General features: G+C 28.0%; 1 protein-coding gene across 6 annotated transcripts in view; it reads left to right on the top strand.

The window, feature by feature from the left end:
* The window catches only part of Spri (Src homology 2 domain-containing protein sprint), a 323,123-nt gene that overhangs the window by 206,235 nt on the left and 93,692 nt on the right, over nucleotides 1–23,196 (top strand). The window contains exon 1 of one of the 6 annotated variants that reach the window (XM_083092814.1): nucleotides 4,528–4,620. The exons of the other annotated variants lie outside the window; for them this stretch is intronic. Within the exon in view, the coding sequence (XP_082948940.1) occupies nucleotides 4,568–4,620 (53 nt within the window). The 5' untranslated portion in view covers nucleotides 4,528–4,567. Of the gene's footprint in view, nucleotides 1–4,527; nucleotides 4,621–23,196 lie in introns of those variants that run through there. 6 annotated transcript variants of the gene reach the window in all.

Below are 23,196 nucleotides of genomic sequence, written 5' to 3'. Positions count from 1 at the left end.
TCTTTTATGAATTCCATTTCCTCGCAATTTTTCTCTTATCGATACTTCCGCAGTATTGAAGGTATAGGGTAGATGTGTCAGATAAGAATTTCAACTCTAAATCAGAATGGATTATCAGATTAAACGGAGTCAGCAGTATGCAAGAATGAGCACTGACATTGTGGGAGCGTATGAGAGTAAGAGAGAAAGAGAGAAACAATAAAAAGAGAAAGAGAGAGAGAGAAAGAGAAGGGATGAGATAGAAGTGAAAAAAGGATCGGAAAAGCAGAAAGGGGATTCGAAAGCAGGATATGATCCATGAACTGGAAACAAACTTGCTCTCACAACTTTTTATTACATTTTATTTATACATTTCCTACTCCTCATAAAAAAGCATTTTTGGAAATAAAAAATTATTCATCATTAAATGATATAAATTAGTCTAATTCTAAGTAATACTTTAGAATAATACTTTTAAAATATTTTGCTCCAAGAGATTCATTAAATCCTGCAATTTTTAAATTGTTGTATTAATTCGTATAATATTATATTATGTATACGTTCCTTTATTCTATACTTCCTAGTATTCTATGTAAAAGTGTGTTTCAATTTAATAACAAGGAAAGAATCGGAACTGTCCCTCTTCGATTTTGATGAGCTTTGAATATATTGTAGTCTAAATCAAAATAAGAGGCACGTATTTTTTATACGTGTCTATACGGCTATTAAGACAGTAAAACATCCTCTCTTGAAAAAAGTCAGTTTTTATATTTCTGAGTGAATATTATCGAAACAATAAAAGATACAAAAAAAAGTTTCGAATAAAAGTTTTATCACATTTTGAATGTACTTTATAACAGTGTTAGATTTTTCAAAAATTTTATATTTTTCGAAAGCCTCCTGCTCCCTCTCAATTTTGAAAATTTTGAAATTTTATTGCGAAACTTAAAGTATATTTAATATCAAATTCAATCATATATAACAAAATTGTATTCAGAAACAAGCTGGAAATACTTTTATATTAATATTCGTCCGCGCCATCTCTTTATAAGAAAAATATGTATTTGTAAAGTATTAATATATGTCGTTTTTACAAGTATTTTCCAAGTTTTATAAAAAATATTATATGTATATTATAAGTATATTTTTATCATATAATTGATGGTAATTTAATAAAGAAGACATTTATATTTTTAGAAAACAACTATGTTTTTTCTTTACACCAATTGATTCCTCTCATTATTTTGTACATAAAAGTATTAAGGTAAGATAATCGAAAAATGAATATTTTACTATTTTATTTTATGGTTTATGTAAAATTAAGAAATGATTTCAAGCTTCATAACTCGGAAAGTACTTAATGAAAACTAACTTAATTATAATGTTTTGGAAAGCTCTCGAGATAAGCTACAAGAATATGCAAAAGCATATAGGGTATCCCATTTAAAAAGTTGGAGGTGACCTTTACATAACGTTGACAACGCTATTCGAGGTCATAATAATGTTGCTGTGTAATGCGCCACATAAAACCCTATAACTTTTGTATGAAACATTTTTTTTAAAAATGCGTATTTTTCGAAATATTAAGGGGTTTCCACACTTTTGGTAAACCCTGTATAGTAATGTGTACATATTCTGTTAGACGCAATTCTAAAATTATTTTATATTAATATTCCCTTGTTGTATAAGTGCATCTATTTATATTTGTTGCACTGATAACAAATTATCATCTATTAACATTTCACCAAAGAGACTTCCTGGTCTGTTTTAATTCCAGTTTTAGTGGATAAAAATATATTATTTTTTCCATACAAGAGATTTAAATTATTTATTGCCATAATGTGTAATAACATAATTATTATAATACGTGGATCGTGTGATAAGTTTGGTAAATTTCGCGCCACAATCCATTTGGTGACGTGTTGCTTGTAAAGTTTCCTTTTTCATTTCTCTCCAAAAAAAATTTCAGGCAAAAGTAACGCGTTATTTACGTTCGATAGTCATTTGAAGCGAGTGGTTTGGCTGTTGTTACAAAAATAGAAAAAAAACGAAAATTGGCAGAATTATACGAACTGGTTTCAAATTAATTCCTCATTCACCCTATTCTCCAGATTTGGTTCCGTGCGACTTCTTCCTATTTCCAAATTTGAAAATCTGGCTCGGTGGAAAGAAATTCTTGTCAAATGAGGAGGTCGTCGCCGTCAACGAGTATTTCCCAGGCTTTGAGACAGCCTATTTTTTCGACGGTAAAAATTGGAAACTCGTTGGACCAAGTGTATAGACCTCGATGGAGACTATGTTGAGAAATAACGTAAATTTTTTCCAAGAAAATGTGTTTTACTTGCTTTTTTTACCAAACTTCTATCAAACGACCCTCGTATATAAATATGTAATATGAAATATATATATGAATATGTATGTGTGAAATGTATATGTATAAATATGTAATATGTATATGAATATTCTAATATATGAATTATTTATTAATAATTTATAGTTATCTTTATGAGATTCAGGAAGAAAGAAAGTGTCATCATGAGTAACGAGCGTCATAAAATGAATATAAATAGCGCGTATAGCGATATAGAAGTATTTCTAGCTTATTTCTGAAAAATATATTTTCTAAATACAACTTTATTATATATTATTGAATTTGGTATTAAATATGCTTTAAGTTTTGCTACAAAGACATTTCAAAATTTTCAAAATTGGAAAAGAAGAGTGGGATTTCGAAAAATATAATCTTTTCGAAAAATCTGATTACACTGTAATAAAATACATTCAAAATCATTACATAAAACTTTTATTCTTTTTCATAACATAATCATAACATAAGACTTTTTTTTATCTTTCACCGTTTTGATAGTATTTGCTCAGAAATATAAAAACCGACTTTTTTCGAAAGGATGTTTCATCTTCTTAACGGCCGTGTGAATACGTATAAAATAATACATCTCTTATTTGGATTACGACATATTCAAAGCTCATCAAAATCGAAGGGGGACATTTTCCGACCCTTTCCGTGTTAGTTTTATAATAAATAACTAGAAATAATTTTGCTTTTAAATAAAACTGTACAAAAATGAAGACTGATATATTAAATAACCGCGATTTTGCTCGTGACGAAAGAATAAAAGTGCGTTAATTGTATCAACAAAAAATTAGATTGCGGTGTGTAACTGAAAATCTTGCTCATGATAAAAAAACTACGAAACTATCACATGCTGAGGGCGAATTTTGCAGGTGCGTTTTTGTCGAGAGACTTTGAAAAATAAAATTGTCGACCAGTGAACCTGTTGTTTCTTTCGCATGTGATGATGTTTTCATAAAGCTGAAAATTACTTGCTTCTCTGAGTTTGAAACTGTGTTGTGAAAATTTACAAAATGTATTTAGTAATATAATATATGCAAAAATATCACGCGAAAAAATATAACTCGTTTATTCATTAGTGTCAATATAAAATTAGGAATTTTTATTGATAATATCATTATTTTACTAGTGTATATATATTTATATATATACAATATGTGTGTGCGTGTGTGTATGTATATATGTAAAATAAATATAAAATTTTCTCCAGCAATATATTTAATATTTATCCATCGAAACTTTAATAATAAAATAATTTCTGGAAAAAATATAATGTATAACAATATATGTATAATAATATTTTAAATTGAAAAAAATAATGTTATTGTATGTAAATAAATAATTGTATAATTATAACATAAACATAGAAACAAATAATATACAAGATATATTTGAATAACAAAATATGCCAATAATAAAAATAAATAATTTTAAAATCATATTTTGAGCACATTTCGCGCTACTCCTTTCGGAAATATTTTAAGTGGTGTCGTTGCTCTCTCTCGATTCGTCTGCTTCTTTTTTTTCATTATTCCTTCCCTACCATCACGATTTGCAAATTATGATCTATTTTTATCTCTGTCTAATGTTAGATCATGAGTGGACTCTCGACCGCTGCACTATACGATGTCTATCTGCGGATCGTCGCGCTCACGTTTGATATTTCTCGATTACATTGATTACAATAATTAATTTATATGTAAAAAGATTGGCTCATAAAAACAAAATTAACTCGCCAAATATCTACAAAATATTACAAAAAATATCTCACATATGTGTCTCCCTGCATTAACGTGCGTGTGTGGTAAAAAATATTCGCTGAAATTATATAAATATGTGTTTTGGTGATAATATTTAGTTAAAGAACAATTTTCGATAATAATTTTTGCTAAATAAAAGTGTACGTTAATTATCTACAAAATTTCACATTCGAAGCTCAAGTGCAACTATCATTGAAATATCACACTCATTGAAATATTAATGCTAATATTTCCGCGATACAATACTTACGAACAGTTGTTTAATTCATGATGGAATAATGACTCTTCAGCGAATTGTGTGTTGATATCTAATTTTATTATAAACAAAATATTATTATAATATTATAAAATTATTCATACGACGATTTATACAGCATATTTACACAATGATTCATTGAAAAATAAATGTTACACGCGTAAAATTACAAGAAAAGGCATAAAATTAAAAGTGCACACCATGCTGGTTTTCTGCGATGTCATCATCGGACTAGTAAATGAGAAACGAGAGAGGTGAGTTCATTTTAGTTATTTATAAAGACAATTTATAAACATAATTTGACATGTGTGTGTGTGTGTGAGTGTGTGTGTGCTTTTCGATAGCTGTCAATTAAATTCTAAAATCGACTATAAAAATGGAATAATATCAGAAGTATACGTTTTCTTGTTATTATTAAATTATTGTTATATTGTATACATATATATATATATATATATATATATATATATTGTATACATATATATATATATATATATATATATATATATATATATATATATATATATATATATATATAGATTAATTCAATACATTTATATAAATTTTGTTGATAATAAAAAAATAAAAAAAATGATATATCTTAATAATTTAATGTACAAACATATATATATGTCAATATATAAAAAAATACAAAAATATAAAATATCAATATATCAATATATCAATATTTATAATCATATCAACATTGGTAATCAGCAGATAGCTTGCTTTGTGTAATCGCAGACTTGCACCTCAAATGTGAAAGTCTACTCTCACTCTCTCTCTCTCTCTCTCTCTCTCTCTCTCTCTCTCTCTCTAGTAAAAAACAGAATGGGGGAAGGTCAAGATTTGGAAGTAAATAGGAGAGCGAAAAAATTTGTCGATAGCATAGTAGAGGCACTGGACATTATAGCACCTAAGAAAAAGTTTAGAATTCCAAAAGTTTGGGAAGGGAAACAATGGTTTTCAGATGATATAAGAGAAGCGGCAAATAAAAGGGATGAAGCGTATAATAAGGCAGTGTACGACAATATGGAACAGAATTGGTTGCAATTTAAAACTGAAAGAAATGCGGTAGTTAAATTAATCAGGGAAAAGAAGAAGGAATACTATGAAGATATGATAGATAGTAATAAAAAAAATCCTATGAAAATGTGGAAAACTTTGAAAGAATTAATTAGAAGTGAATCAAGGGGTACAAAAGATATAGATAATATAGATTTTGAGATAATAGACGATATTAACGGATGTAATATAGCTGATAAATTCAACATATATTACGTACAAAGTATTAGTAACATAGTGAAATCTATAAATATTGATAAGTCTAGAGATACGGGTAGAAGAATTGATGTTTATATTATTGAAAATACAGGAATTGTAAAAAACTTTGAGATGATTAATGTAGAGGATTTAGAGAAAATTGTTATGAGATTACCAAAAAAGAAAGGGACGGAACAAGGAATAACTAGCGATGTATTAAAGTTAACGTTTAATGTAATAAAAGAAGAGTTTGTTGAAGTAATAAATAATTCTTTGAGGGAAGGTTGGAGAGTTGGAAAACATCAACGATAATACCGATTCCAAAAATAGAAAAAGCTAAAAAAGCAAATAAATATAGACCTATTAATATGCTACCAATATATGAGAAAGTGTTAGAATTAGTGATAAAGAAACAAATTGAAATGTATCTGGAATCTAACAGTATTATAACAGAACATCAATCAGGTTTTAGAAAGCAGTATTCGTGTAAAACGGTAATTCAAACTGTTGTTGATGAATGGAAATTAATAGTTAGCGAAGGAAAAATGGTTGGAGTAATATTTATGGATCTTAAGCGAGCTTTCGAAACAATAGATAGAGAAAGATTAATAGAAAAATTATATCAATATGGAATTAAAGGGATAGTTTTATAATAGTTAAAATCATACTTAAATAATAGAACGCAGCAGGTTCGTTTCAACGATAAATGGTCTAAATTAATTGCCACTGAATATGGAGTGCCGCAAGGATCTGTACTAGGACCCTTGTTATTTATTGTATATATTAATGATATAATTAAAATTTGCCCTGAAGGATGTAGTATAAAAATGTTTGCGGATGATACATTAATATATGTAGCTGATGAAAGTAGTGAGCAGAGTCAGAAATGAATATGGCATTTAATATGGTAGAAAAATGAATGAATATAAATAAATTGAAAATGAATGCAGGAAAAACGAAATATAGTTAGGAGTGTAAGAAAGAAACTGAAAGGAAATATTGTATTGAAATGCTTGGACGGAACTGAGATAGAACGAGTAGAGATAATGAAATACCTAGGAATAATTATTGATGATAAACTTCGATTTAAAGATCATTGTGACTATATGTTAAAAAAGATAGGAAAGAAGACGAGTTTTTTAAATAGAATAGGAAATTGTATATCGGCATATACTAGATGTATTGTATATAAGGCAATCACACATAGCACCTCACTTCGAATATTGTGCAACGTTGTTAATGGATATGGAAGAAACACAGCTGGATAAATTGCGAGTAGCGCAAAATCGGGCAATGATGGTCATATTACAGTGTGATAGGTATACCAAAGTGGAACATATGCTGCAAGCGTTGCAGTTCATGTCCGTAAGACAGAGGCTATATTATAATGTATGTTTATTTATTTTTAAGATTGTAAGGAATTTGCTAACAGAGCATCTATGAAATAGACTAGAAATAGTAGGAAATGTAAGTGAAAGACAAACGCGACAGGCCGGAGATATTGCAATACAATTTCGCAGAACAAGAAGTGCGCAAAAGAGTATGTTTTATGAAGGAGTGAAATTATATAATGATTTACCAGCCGAAATGAAACATTGTGATAGGATCGAACCATTTAAGCGAATGTTAAAGGAATATATATTATTTAATGTTATTTAATGTAATTTAAAATTGTATACTACAAATAGCTGAGAAAGCTAATAAAGGTCAATCAATCTCAATCTCAATCTCTCTCTCTCTCTCTCTCTCTCTCTCTCTCTCTCTCTCTCTCTCAGAAAATATAGAACATAAAAAGAGATTAATAGTGAGGCTGTGTAATATCCAATTAAAATCAGTAGGATATAATTTGACAAACAGCACGACGAAAAATCCTAATCCGTGTTTACGTCGCATCTTCCAGTGATTAACGAGTCGCTAACTGGTAATCACGATTATGCTAATCGCGAGAGCTAAATCGCGATTATATACGTATACAATTACTCGTCATAGATCATCACTCCTTGACAATTGAGTTTTTATTTTTTTGCCAACGACATATATGCGAGTTTAATATTAGTCTGCGAGATTACCTTCGCATCCAAACGACTTTGACCATTATCTTCATCACGTTCACTACTATATATTGCAATACACATATATTTGTAGAATATATAAAAAATTATTATATTATTTTGCTTAAATGAACTATTACATTTTTATAATTAAAAAGTTTATTATATTTATTATAGTTTTTTAAATATTCGATTTAAATATCGATGGAGAAAAAGAAGTAGAGAAACAAAAAAAATTTTTATTGTACAAATTTCTAAATCCTGAGATTTCTGGATATGGTACACGTATAAAACATAAAATACTATCAGAAAATTTTTTTTTAAGAGAAAATGTATATTTTTTTATATATATACTGTAATAATTACTGTTGAGATAAATTCAATAGTGTATAATCGAAAGTTACACAGTTTAAAAAAAAATAAAGAAAAATATTATTAAATTTCCTATTCCTTAATTTTATTTTCTCAAAAAAAAATTGAAATTTTATCTATATAAATCAGTGCTCGAAATTAGTTGTCCTTTTCAGGCCGATTTCTGAGGCGACGCCTACGATCCCCCCACTACCGTCCGAGGCTCGACGGCCGAGCCGCCGATCGCGCGCGTAACGCTATGCTTCAGGAGCGTCCGCCAAGCCATTTCGCCAAATCGTCATTAAAATTTTCTTTGGTAAATAATTTTTCTTTTTATAAATAATTAAATATTAAAATTTTTATTATTATAATATATTATATATGTACAATTGTAATTAAATATATTTTAATTAAAATATATTATTATAACATACATGTATGTATAATATGTATGTATAATAAATTATACATATATTATAATAATAAAAATTTTGATATTTGATTATTTATAAAAAGAAAAATTATTTACCAAAGAAAATTTTAATGACGATTTGGCGAAACGGCTTGGCGGACGCTCCTGAAGCATAGCGTTACGTGCGCGATCGGCGGCTCGGCCGTCGAGCCTCGGACGGTAGTGGGGAGATCGTAGGCGTCGCCTCAGAAATCGGCCTGAAAAGGGCAACTAATTCCTAGCACTGATATAAATTCATCTATGTTTTAGTTTCGTCTATATTTATACTATATTTTCAGAATCGTATTTTACTCCATCAATATATTATCAATAATTTTCTATATATCTATCTATTACTTTATACGGATACTTTATACTTTACACTTTTCCAATTGCTATATCATGTACTCTCATTATGCAGTATTTTTATTACGGTGATTTATTAAATATATAAAGAAAAAATATATAGAGGATAGGATAAAGGAAAAAAGTAATAAGAGATATATAAATAAAAAATAAACAATGTTAATTATTTCAAGTGCGATGTCAGCGAAATCGATTGGTTAACATATATTTATGCACATTTATGCCGACTCGTGCATTCCTGATTCACGTGCGCAAAATGTATTTATACACGCTATGCGAAAGTCTCTCCCTCTCCCATTCCTCTTTTCCTCTCTATTTTTTATCTTCTCCCTTCCCCTCTCTTGTTTCTTCACTCTCCCCTATATCGCCTCTCTCTCTCTCTCTCTCTTCTATTCTCTCTTACTATCTTCTTTTTCCTTCTTCTCCTCTCTTTTCTCATTTTTTGAACATTCACGAAGACACGTATGTTTATATGTTTGCATTATATTCAAAAATACACAAACGTAGGCTACTTTATGCTTGCATTCACGTTACAATCATATATAGTTTATAATTTTACTTAATGATGCGTTTAGTGTTAAACAGGCGTACTTCCGGATTCTATTGTATATGAAGATTACTTCATTATTAATCAATTCAGAATATAATAACAAATGCACATACACATTGCCTTATTTGCATTTACTTATTTAACGATTCGTATTTTTTAGAAATTTGAATAATTCTTTTGTAAGAATAAAAGATTTTAAAAAATATAATGTAATTGTAAAAAATATATGTAATAAAATTCAGCATTTTAGAATACAAAAGCTATCTGCATATCTCGTTTAAGATAATTGGATATATAAAACAAAAAATATGTCCCATATAAAATTTGATATGTGTATATATATATATATATATATATATATATATATATATATATATAATATAAGATATATTTGTTATTTTCTTATAATTTTTACATTGCGTATTTTTGATGTAGAATAATTTAAGATTTGTAAACGTATTTGAACATTTCCAAGATAGACTCGAGAAAATTCAACTTTCAGTCGTGTATGTATTGACATTTATGTGTGTGACGTAAGGCATCTGCATATGCATGCGCGCTTGCATGTGCAAATTTTCATTTGCATTCTTATCTACGTGAAAATCCGCAATTTCGAAGCATATTTATAAATGCTGCCGAGTACAGTAATACCGTCGTTGTTTCACATTTTCATCTTCAATTAATATAAAATTACATAGCTATATTATTTTATTATTGTTATTTTATATGTGAGATATTTCTCTTTCGTAAATAATTATTATAAAATAATTAAAAATAATAGTCACACACTGTAAAAATCACACATACACACACACACACACATAATAGAGAATATAAATAACATATATAATATAAATAAAATAGAGAAGATCACAATTAAATAATATGAATTTCTTAAACAATTTCTATAACTAACTTATAAATAACAGATATTGTAAGAGTATATTTCGATGGTTCTATATTTAATCTACCTCATATATCAACCAATCTATACAGGGTGTCCGATTCGTGAGGGACCAAACGAAAAGTGATGATAGATTGGGTCAAACTAAGAAGAAAAGTCCTCTACCATTTTGCAAAATTCGCAATAATTATTAAGTAATAAGCAAAAATGTCACATGAAGGTTTAATTTTTTAAATGGAACCCCCTATTTTTTATTATATATTCTTATAGCTTATCTCGAGAGCTTTCCAAAACACTATAATAAAGTATTTCTTCATTGAGTACTTTTCGAGTTATGAGGCTTGAAATAATTTCTTAATTTTACATAAACCATAAAATATCTAGTAAAATATTCATTTTTCGATTATCTTACCTTTATACTTTTATATGCAAAATAATGAGAGGAATCAATTGGTGTAAAGAAAACATAAAGTTGTTTTTAAGAAAAAATATGGAATTGTTAATTGCAAATTACATATTTTTTCTTAAAAACAACTATGTTTTTTCTTTACACCAATTGATTCCTCTCATTGTTTTGTATATAAAAGTATTAAGGTAAGATAATCGAAAAATGAATATTTTACTAGATATTTTATGGTTTATGTAAAATTAAGAAATTATTTCAAGCCTCATAACTCGAAAAGTACTCAATGAAGAAATACTTTATTATAGTGTTTTGGAAAGCTCTCGAGATAAGCTATAAGAATACATAATAAAAAATAGGGGTTCCATTTCAAAAATTAAAGGTAATCTTCATGTGACATTTTTGCTTATTACTTAATCATTATTGCGAATTTTGCAAAATGGTAGAGGACTTTTCTTCTTAGTTTGACCCAATCTATCACCACTTTTCGTTTGGTCCCTCACGAATCGGACACCCTGTATACATATACAGGATGTTCTAAAAAGGTATGTCAAAAATTTAAGGAAATATTCCTCACACCTGAAGGATGAAAAAATGTTATATGGACATAGGTGCAGAAATGCTTATTTCAGGAGTTATGTTGAAAATACTGTTAGCTGTATTACTTACACAAGGAAAAATTTAGGATTAATTATTGTAGACGACAATCGTTTAATTAGGCTTATTTACATTTGGTCTTAATGTGACCTTGAGTATGTTACAATAAATGTTGAAAATGTTCACCATTTTCCTGAATACAAGTGCAGTGACACGTCGACGCATCGATTCACGGACACGTTCAAAAATGCCTGGCGTACAGCGGATTGTCTCGCGACTTGCAGTGATACGGTCACGAAGATCTTGAATATCACGCACTGGTGTAGCATGTACGATTGTCTTTAAATATTCCCACAAATAAAAGTCTATCGGATTGAGATCCGGGGAACGTGGAGACCACAAAGTAGGTCCACCTCTTCCTATCCACCGATCACCGTAAGTTTGATTCAGAAAATCATGACGATCCGTCGACGTGTCACTGCTTGTAATCAGGAAAATGGTGAACATTTTCAACATTTATTGTAACATACTCAAGGTCACATTAAAACCAAATGTAAATAAGCCTAATTAAACGATTGTCGTCTACAATAATTAATCCTAAATTTTTCCTTGTGTAAGTAATACAGCTAACAGTATTTTCAACATAACTCCTGAAATAAGCATTTCCGCACCTATGTCCATATAACATTTTTTCATCCTTTAGGTGTGAGGAACATCTCCTTAAATTTTTGATATATCTTTTTAGAACACCCTGTATATTATTCTCTATTACAATGCTATATAAAAAATTATACAATTATTCTATTAATTAACATAAAATTTAAGCGACTATTTTCGTGGTATCCGATGATATAGTTTGCGGCGAAATTTTAATCAGCCCAGGGGAACGAAAACGGTCGAAAGGGGCAAAAAGTGTTTTCTTCACAAGGGAGCTTTACGGTTGTCTACCACGCGCGTTCAACCATCCACAATGGTCCATGGGATGGTTGGAAAACGACATCATTGTTGGAGCGCTATGAAGTGAAAAATGAAAGATAACGATTTTCTCGAAGCCTATCCGTGTCTTTTTTGCGAAACCATTTTCGGCATTTGCTCACTCTTACTTCTCTCTCCATCCTATAATATATATCCCTTCTTTTTGTTTTAAATTTCTTACACAAACATACAAAAGCGAATGATACAAATACCGCTTAAACTGCTCTCAATCATTTCTATTTTTAATTACACATTTATGTTTATTTTATTATTTTTATTATCGTTTTTATTTATTAGTTATTATTTTTTATTATTACTTTTAATTTTTTCATATTTTTATTGCTATTATTTTATATTATATACATATAATATATTTAGTACATATAATATAAATTACAATACAAAGGATATGTGGATATAATTGTAAAATATTATTGCAAATAATTTATTAATTTTATTATTTTTATCACATTTTACTTTTATTACTTTTTTATTTATTAATATCTTATTATTTCTCCTTATCTTCCTTGTTATTATTTTTCTTATTATTACTTTATCATTTCTTACTATTACTTTATTACTTCTATACACACACACACACACACACACACACACACACACACACACACACACACACACACACACACACACACACACACACACACACACACACACACACACACACACACACACACACACACACACACACACACACACACACACACACACACACACACACACACACACACACACACACACACACACACACACACACACACACACACACACACACACACACACACACACACACACACACACACACACACACACACACACACACACACACACACACACACACACACACACACACACACACACACACACACACACACACACACAACACACACACACGTATATATATATATATATATATATATATATATATATATATATATATATATATATATATATACAGGGTGACCCATTTTAACTTAGGCAGCCAAATAACTCGAAAAATAAGCAAGATAGAGAAAAATGTTTTAAACAAAAGTTGTATGGTTTCGAGGGGGCCATAAAATGGTATCATTGGTTTGACCTTGAAGAGTCATTTGAAGGTCACGTGAAGGTCACTTCAATTTTTTTAAATGGAACATCCTATATATTTTTGTACATTCTTGTAGCTCATCTCGAGAGCTTTCCAAAACACTATAATTAAGTACATTTTCGTTAAGTACTTTTTGAGTTATGAGGCTTGAAATAATTTCTTAATTTTACATAAACCGTAAAATATCTTGTAAAATATTCATTTTTCGATTACCTTACCTTAATAGTTTTATGTACAAAATAATGAGAGGAATCAATTGGTGTAAAGAAAACACATAGTTGTTTCGAAGAAAAAATATGTAATTTGCAATTAACAATTCCATATTTTTTCTTAAAAACAACTATGTGTTTTCTTTACACCAATTGATTCCTCTCATTATTTATTTTCCTATTATTATTTTGTACATAAAAGTATTAAGGTAAGATAATCGAAAAATGAATATTTTACAAGATATTTTACGGTTTATGTAAAATTAAGAAATTATTTCAAGCATCATAACTCAAAAAGTACTTAACGGAAAGGTACTTAATTATAGTGTTTTGGAAAGCTCTCGAAATAAGCTACAAGAATGTACAAAAATATATAGGGTATTCCATTTAAAAAAATTGAAGTGACCTTCAAATGACTCTTCAAGGTCAAACCAATGATACCATCTTATGGCCCCCTCGAAACCATACAACTTTTGTCTAAAACATTTTTCTCTATCTTGCTTATTTTTCGAGTTATTTGGCTGCCTAAGTTAAAATGGGTCACCCTGTATATATATATATAGTTTTATTATTACTTATTCTTTTTATCAAATTTTTATTAATTCTCTCTGATTATTTACCTCTGGCAACGTTAATTGGACGCGAATATTATCCTTCAGTATTAAAAATACCCTCAGGCCTCTCTCTCTCTCTCTCTCTCTCTTGTTTCCGACTCTTGTGATGAGTGGGAGGGTGCGAACTATAAATTCAAGGGAGGAGACATTTTTCTCATATTAAAGTGACCTTCTCGCACGAGCATAACGAAAAATCGTCCTCGAGACGAACCCCTTCTAGAGGGCGCGAAAGGATTATCGAATGCGAAGGAAGTGAAGCTAAAGTCGCATGAATCTTGCAAGAAAGAGAAAGCAAAAGAAAGAAAAAAAGAAGAAGCGATTTAACAGCTCGATTTATGGTGATTGTATATCATGCCACAGATAATCCAAGTTGCGTTGTGCGAGATAAGTGTATATACAGTCAGCGTTTGCTGCTGCACCCCAGACTTTCTCAGGAGGATGAAAAGATAGGAGTCCGGATCACACGGCATAATACTCCCTAGTAGTAGTTGTACTTCTGTTAGTCTGGAAACACTTTTCTACAGAGTACTAGAGAGATAGATGTGGCACATTTTACTTACTCGGAATTATTCCGAGTAGTCGTTAGTGTTATAATGCTGTTGACAGGTTATTTCTCGAATAAGAACTCGCCACATACACACACACACACACACACACACACACACACACACACACACACACGCACGCACGCACAATTTTATATATATATATACATATATATATATATATATATGTATATGTATATACAAATAAAATAAAAATAAAATAATAGAATATAATATCATGAATCAAAGATAATCATAAGATTATATTTAATATAAAAATATAAATATAAAATATTGAATATAAAAAATTGTAAATATTAAATTTTCTTAGAAATTATACACATATATATGCACACATATATAAAATAAGTTACACATCATTTGTTAATATATTAATAATTATAATTAATGCGAAGTCGTAAGTAAAGTAAATTAATCGATCGACATAAATATTGACATAAATATGTTAATTATAGTTATCTTAAGTATATATATATATATATATATATATATATATATATATATATGTATGTATGTATGTTTACATATACTATATATAATAAATATATAAAAAGTAGAATAAATTTAATTAAATAATTTAGAATAATTTATGAAATTGAAAGAAGGAGAGAGAGAGAGAGAGAGAGAGAGAGAGAGAGAGAGAAAGAGAGAGAGGCAAATATAAGGTCTCAAAAAATTTCAAACATTATTTATAATTATTAAAATTATTTAAAAAGAACTTTTTAAACATTAGTTATGTTTATATACACACACTCTTCTCTATGATAAAATATACAAATACACATACAGATACTCTTCCCTATGATAAAATATACAAATATACTTTTTTACATGATCCTTTTTTCTACTTTCTTTTATTTTCTTTCTCTCTTTTTTTATCTGTTTTTTTCACTACATTAAAAGCCTTTACAAAATTTTTATTAATTTTCAGTAACTTTATATTTTTTAACTATTATTTTTTCCGATGATTTGATAAAGACTTCACCGAAATTAATATCAGTTAGCACTAGTCATAATAATTTAGTGGATAACACACGGAGTCATCGTCAGCTCTATTAGTATTATTTGAATGACTCGCCTCTTTGCAGCCCTATAGCTTGACAACAGCTTTCATTCGCGTCGCTCGTAAACATTAATCGCCTATTCACTCTGTTCAATCTCTCCGTCCAAGCAACTAGGTTTGTACCGAGGAGACTTTTATCATTCAATGTAGATAATCTGTATTTCATGATGAAATTCGGAGAGAGAGAGAGAGAGAGAGAGAGAGAAAGAGAGAGAGAGAGAGAGAGAGAGAGAGAGAGAAAGCAAGAAACAAAGATGTATAGTTTCCATATCTTACAATTAATATTAAAAACAATTTGCGAAATCTAAATTACATACATGTAATAATTGGAGGAAGCACTCTTAGAATAATTTATTGTTTTATAATTAATTATAATTAATATAATTTATATTTATAATTATAATTATATATTATAATTAATATTTTTTTATGTTGCGTATTATATTATATATTTCAACATATTATAATTTTGACGAGCTAAAAGTCTTATTTAATAATAAATTTTTTGTAAAATATCACATGAGATGTATAAAATACAAAATATACATTTATGCAAACGTTTTCATGTCAAAAGTAATTATTTCGTGGTAAGAAAGTTCCAGAGATTCGCGTTTCTCTGTATAAACGAGTCAAAGAGTGCATGCTGATGAATTCTCTCTATCCTCTCTATCTAACAATTTAGCTCTTCTCTTTACACGGAACAGTTCCACATCGATTCGCATCTGCTGGTCTTGAGTAGATTCAAAGAGCCCACTCATGGAACTAATGAGCCCGCGAAGCGATTCGCGGCGCGAATCTCTTACTACGCATTTTCTATTAGTTTCTAGTGATGGAAAGGAAAACAAGGAGGGATTTCATAAAATCTTCCAGGCAAGTTTATCTTAGAACAAGTAATAAAGCGGTTTCTAGCAGCGGTACGCGAGAAATTAATCGCATTATCAGTACAATAAATTAATTTATTAACATGCCGATTATATTGATCGACAGATTTAAAAAAAAAAACTCGCGCGTGAGAATAAAGCTTTTTTCTTAAACTAATTTTTTTGGCAGTGGCTTGACAAAGAAAAAATAAAAGTTAATAAGTTTATGTAATAAGTGCATAATTTTTTCATTTGTCAAATGTAACAGAAAAAATGCTTAGAAACAAATACTTTATCTGTTTTCATATATATTCCGTCAAGAAATTATTAAATTAATATACTAGAATTTTTTTATTAAATTGTTCGAATTTTGATCGATTATGCATAAAAATCTCGATTTAATTTTGCAAAGTAACATAAATGACGTATAATAGAACAATTTTTAAACAAGGAAATTATCAGTACATTTTTTACAAAATTATACGATTTTCTAAAGTAATCTTGTTTTAATCATGATGAGCGAAATTTAAGATATAACTTCGAGCAGGACACAATTATCGTTATTTCATGCAACTAATAGACACATACGACGCTTATAAAGCATGTGTATTGTAGGAGGGAATGATATTTCCGTTATACGAACATAGATTAATTCATATTGCTTGCTTGTGATGTTTCTGGGGAATATTCATTTATGTGTTAAATTTACACTGAAAAATCATGAAAACTCCAAAAATTCGTTCATTGAAATAGTTATCATCGTATTGTTTATGTTTGGTATTGTAATAAGACGTGATATAATAAGGACGGAGATTAATACATTATTTAAATGATTTATATATTAAATTTATATATAATTATATATTACATTATTTAAATATTAAATTATTTATATATTAAATTTGCATATAATTATATAATTATATATTACATTATTTAAATTATTTATATATTAATTTTATATACTATGTATATAAGTGTTTATAGACGGTGTTTCTTCTAAGTTCTTTGATAAAAAAATGATTGATGATTAATTTAGAAAAATGATTTGATATATTGCCTAAACAAGAATGTCGATATATCTTTTTTCCTTTAGTACAATTTTCAAGTAACTATTGATTTAAATTTAAGACTTCTTACAAATTAAATAAAATAAAACATGAATATAAATAAAATAATATTCATTAAATGATAAATCAGATATTAAATATAACAACTAATAAAATATATATAACTCTTAAAATTTAAAGTACTTTTATAATAGATATGAAATATCAAATAAAAGATATGTATGTAAAATAAGAGCGAGAAAGAATAGTATCCGCATCAATCCGTATGACAGTTAATCACTTTCTTGAGACAATTAGTGAACAAAGGAGGGATGTAATGATACTAGTGGCTATTTGTAGAAGTCGACCGACTGGCCGCGAGAACGACCTTCATTTTCTGCCAGCGGTAGAAGCCGAGAAACGGCTCCCGGTTTCTCGTGCAAAGCCCTTCCTTGTCACCTTAGTCGTAGACCTCGTATTCCTCCTTCATCGGATTTTTCTCATCTGATCCTGCTCTTCGCGGCATCACCATTCATGGAGAAGAGCGAGATGCTCTCGGAAGAATCGCACGCAAACAGAGTATCTTTCTGTCTCGTTCGTTCGCAACATATGTTTCTTCACGAAGGATATTTATTTAAAAAATATAATAAAATATAATTTTCTAAAAGTATATTGATTTGGAGATTCATAATCAATATTTTTATATTCATGTAAAATATAATTTTTCTCAAAATCATGTAAAAAATAAAAATAAAAATTTATATATATATATATATATTTATTTATTTATTTAAATTAAATAATTAACTTAAATTAATTTCTGTTGATAATATAGACATAATATGTATATTACAATTACATATATATATATATATATATATATATATATATGTAATTGTATTTTACATATTATGTCTATATTATCAATAGAAATTAATTTAAGTTAATTATTTAATTTAAATCAATAAATATTTAATTTTGTGCACTTGTAACAAAATTATGTATTATAATTTGATAAGAATGAAATTTGAATTATAATTTTTTCTTATAAAAATTATATTTAATTTATTAATTTTTAAGAGACAAGATTTTTATTTTATGCTAAAATACATTGATTTTAATATAAATAATATTTTTTACGTATTTTTGTAAATATATTATATAATAAGTATTTTAGAATACATATTTTTTAAAATTTTTCAATTGTATTCAAAAATTGTGCTACAATACATGTGCCATTTATCTTAAATAACATGATACTTGGCATTCTTTATAATGTTGTATATAATACATGTTATATTATTATTTTATATTACTTGGCTATTGTTATATTTAGTATTTAATTGAATAAAAAGTAAATATCACAATATATAAAAGAAACAAATGTATGTGAAACTTTTTGTTTGCGAAATATTTAGATCTGCAAATAATAGGCATTCATGAATAGCCAAGAAAGCGCGACGTTTATTCAGAAGAATCAAGAATTTTTCTCCTAATTGAATTTCCTTTAGACCGGGGAAATTCTCTTATCACTTGAAAAGAAGGCACCCAAACAATTTAAAAGCACATGTTGCAGAGCTTGGACTACTTTATTAACATTTTAGCGTCAAGAAGCAGGAAAACGAATGACGTTGTGAAAAAAAGAGAAAGCTAATCTTCTTTTCTATAAAATTTTCGATATTCAACTATTGTAAACTTTTCAATATAAAAGTTATTTTATACTATCATATATTTATAAAATATATAAAAATCATTAAAAAAAATATTTCTTTAGCAATTAAATGACCAATAAAATTTTCTTGTTTTTTGTTTATATTTAAATTGATATTAATACAAATTTCAATTCTTTAATATTATATGTATTATATATTTGGTTTTGTTTTATATATATATATATATTACAATTATTAAAATTTTAGACGAGAACGAAAGGAAAGAAATTGAATTATTTTCTATTATTTATATGTTTTTATTATCTATTTAAATTTCTTCGAAAGAATCTTAATTTAATAATATGTAATCATATAAATGATTAAGATAAGTATTACTTATATTGATTCTTTAAATTTGTAAAGAAATTTTGTTTAAATTACAGCAATCATAATTTTTCAAAAGAAATAACCGATATTAACGCGTGCATTAGGTGAGAGGTCTGGACAGCTCAGTGGTCTAGAGCAGTTGCCTGGAAAGCGAAAGACTCGGGTTCCCGATCCAGCCACTTGCACCTCACATATTTTTTTAGTCCGCGAATATTGTTTTCCAACAATTATTCGTTGGGCTGAAAAGTGTGTAAATGCTCTTTCCACGGGATATGCGTCGATGCTGTTGCCACGGATGGATTCTGTCGCTCGTTGACCAAATGGGCGTATAGACACGTCTGACCACCTCCCATATACATCCCTATCTTTTCTGGTCAAATGCACGAAAAAAGCAATTATCTCCAAAAATATTTTGACGCCTGATTTTAACCTGCCTTCTCATTTCTGATTCATCCCTATGATCATGGGCGGATTTTAAAAACATTAATTCCATGAAATATTGATCCGTTGACTTTCACCGAATTTCGCCGAGGATTATTCAACGTCCGCAAAAATGTAGCATAAAATTTACAATAATTTAAGATCATTTAAGAAGATTAAAAAATATTTGTAGGAATAAAAATATTTCCGGAAAAATATATTAGTAGATTTAATTATTAGAATGTTTTGTAAATATACTACATATTACATACATGTATTAAAATATTATAAATCGTACGTTAGCCATTTATTTTCTTATGCTATATGTTACTTAATAAATCAATTAAAAAACCCCAATTAAAAAAGAAATGTCGTATAATTATATGTAAAAATATAATTATACTAATAAATATAATCATATATCATTTAATCTACAGAATGATAATTTAAGGCAATTATTCGAAACAAGCACGTTACATCTTTTTCATGCTTTGATAGCATATTTGATGTAAAATTTATACCTTATTTATTTATTAATGAATAAAATTACATAAAATTATTCACTGCTGAGTTCCTTATCAATCTTAAACTGTCAAAACACGTAATTTTTGTAATGACAGTCATTATAAATTCAAGAAGATAATATATATTATAATTTTCTTTTTTCTTCAAAAGCAGTATATTAAATTTATGCACATTAAATAAATAAAATCGTTTACATTGTTATTAATTCTCTTCGAATCATTAAAATATGTGATCTTCATGATAACAGCTGTTTATAAAATAAGTACAGGGAAAGGACAAAAGAAACAATAAAGGAGTAACAAATTTCAAAAGAATTTTGATATTTTCTACTTTATATGGCTTTTGTAAGAATGAATATACATACATACATACATATACATATATATACAATAGATACACAACATACGCGCATGCAAGGAAAGAGTTAATCTAAAAAGAAATTAAAATTTAATTTAAAGTAACTTAAAAAATAATTGAAAATATAAATTTATACACATTATCATTAAAATATAACATGCAGATTCACAAAAATCGGTATGTATGTGTGTGTTTATATGTTTTACAATTATATTAATTTCGTTATTAACATATTTCTCATAAATTAAATACTGATTCTCTTTTTTGAGTTCATTATGAATCAACTTTAATTCGGCTGTGATTGAACACTTGGCGGCAAATGCGTAAATGAGCGGCAAAGTGGGCATGATAAATCCGTCCGAATTATACAGCGCGCCGTTAACGATTACACGCTAATGCTGCCGCTGCCACGTCATTATGCAAAGCCGGGGATTGATGCAGCAGCACGTGCACGGACTTCCGTTGCTGAAAACGCAGCGAGCTGCAACTCATTCGATCGGAAATCCGTGGCTACAATAATCCCGCGAAGTGCATGTATTACGTGCCGGCGGCAATCAACGGTAGCACAGTTCCCTGCACTCATTTGTAGAATATGGATAGAAATGAAACTGACAATGAATGTATTAGTTGTAAATCCCCCAATCGGCTCAGCACGTATATTTTCAGAGTATATACAGGGTGTCCCATTTTAAAAATTCCACTAGATTATCTCTTTAGGAAAGCATTTAAGAAAAAAATGTTTCAAACAAAAGTCGTTTGGTTCGAAGGGGGACATAAGATGGTGTCATTGGTTTGACCTTGAAGAGTCATTTGAAGGTCACATGAAGGTCACCTTGAATTTCTTAAATGGAACACCCTATATATTTTTGCATATTCTTGTAGCTTATCTCGAGAGCTTTCCAAAACACTATAATTAAGTATTTTTTCATCAAGTACTTTTCGAGTTATGAGGCTTGAAATAATTTCTTAATTTTACATAAACCATAAAATATCTAGTAAAATATTCATTTTTCGATTATCTGACCTTAACACTTTTATGCACAGAACAATGTGAGGAATCAATTGGTGTAAAGAAAACACATAATAGTTTCTAAAAAAAATATGTAATTTGCAATTAACAATTACATATTTTTTTCTCAAAAACAACTATGTTTTGTATCTGTATTCATTATATCACTAAAACATTTTAAATGATAAATAATAATTAACTATGAATGTGTAAAGAGAAAATATGAAACGAATATTCTTACGCATTGTTGTACTAATCAAATGATTAGGACTGAGAAGGGGAGGGGGGTTATAATAAGAAAAATAGTTTATGTTAAACTAGTATTTAACACATGTCATATCTCAATGCATTTGAGTCAATCTTATGCTTTTATAAATTTATTAATATTTCATGAAATTTTATAAATAATTACAATTAAAAAAAGAATTTTTATTGATATTTTATGCAAGATTATAATAATTACTTTCTAAAAGATTTGATGATATTTACACATTAATAAAATTTAGGTTAATGACATTCTTTTATTTACATATTAATAAAGTTATATATATATATATATATATATTAATAAAGTTCGAAAAAATAAAGTCAAAATAGATTTAAATTTTACTTATAAAATAAAAATTTTTTATTAATTTAAATTTATTATAATCGTAATGTTCACTATTGTATTCATTTCTTAAGATGTCTTTTATTGAGTATGATTTACTTTCAATTTTTTTCAAACATAGTTTTCTAAATTTTCTTTTTTTTTTCAAATTTTATTGATTCGAAAAATCAATAGTTAGATGTTCAAACTTTATTGATTCGAAAAATCAATAGTTAGATGTTCAAATTTTTTCAGTAAAAAAAAATAAAATGATTCTTGACAGATCCATTTATCCGCTTTTTTTCGTAGAACTTTTCCAATCTATAATAATCCAATTTATATATAAATTAGGCCTAGAAAAACTTTAAGCAAACGTGCTCACTTTACATTTTGAATTTTTCCTATATTTAGACTTCTTTTATTTTCAACTTCCTTTTTTATTTTCCTTAAAAATGTTCAATTCCTAATGAATGTCTATCTAATAAATACTTATTTCAGGATAAATCAAATACGC

Source organism: Camponotus vicinus, unplaced genomic scaffold (assembly GCF_025532165.1).
Source record: "Camponotus vicinus isolate PSW18456_S1 unplaced genomic scaffold, iyCamVici1.0 SCAF_3, whole genome shotgun sequence".
Lineage (NCBI taxonomy): Eukaryota > Metazoa > Arthropoda > Insecta > Hymenoptera > Formicidae > Camponotus > Camponotus vicinus.
Note: the sequence above shows the minus strand (reverse complement) of the source record. Positions and strands in the feature narration are given on the sequence as shown.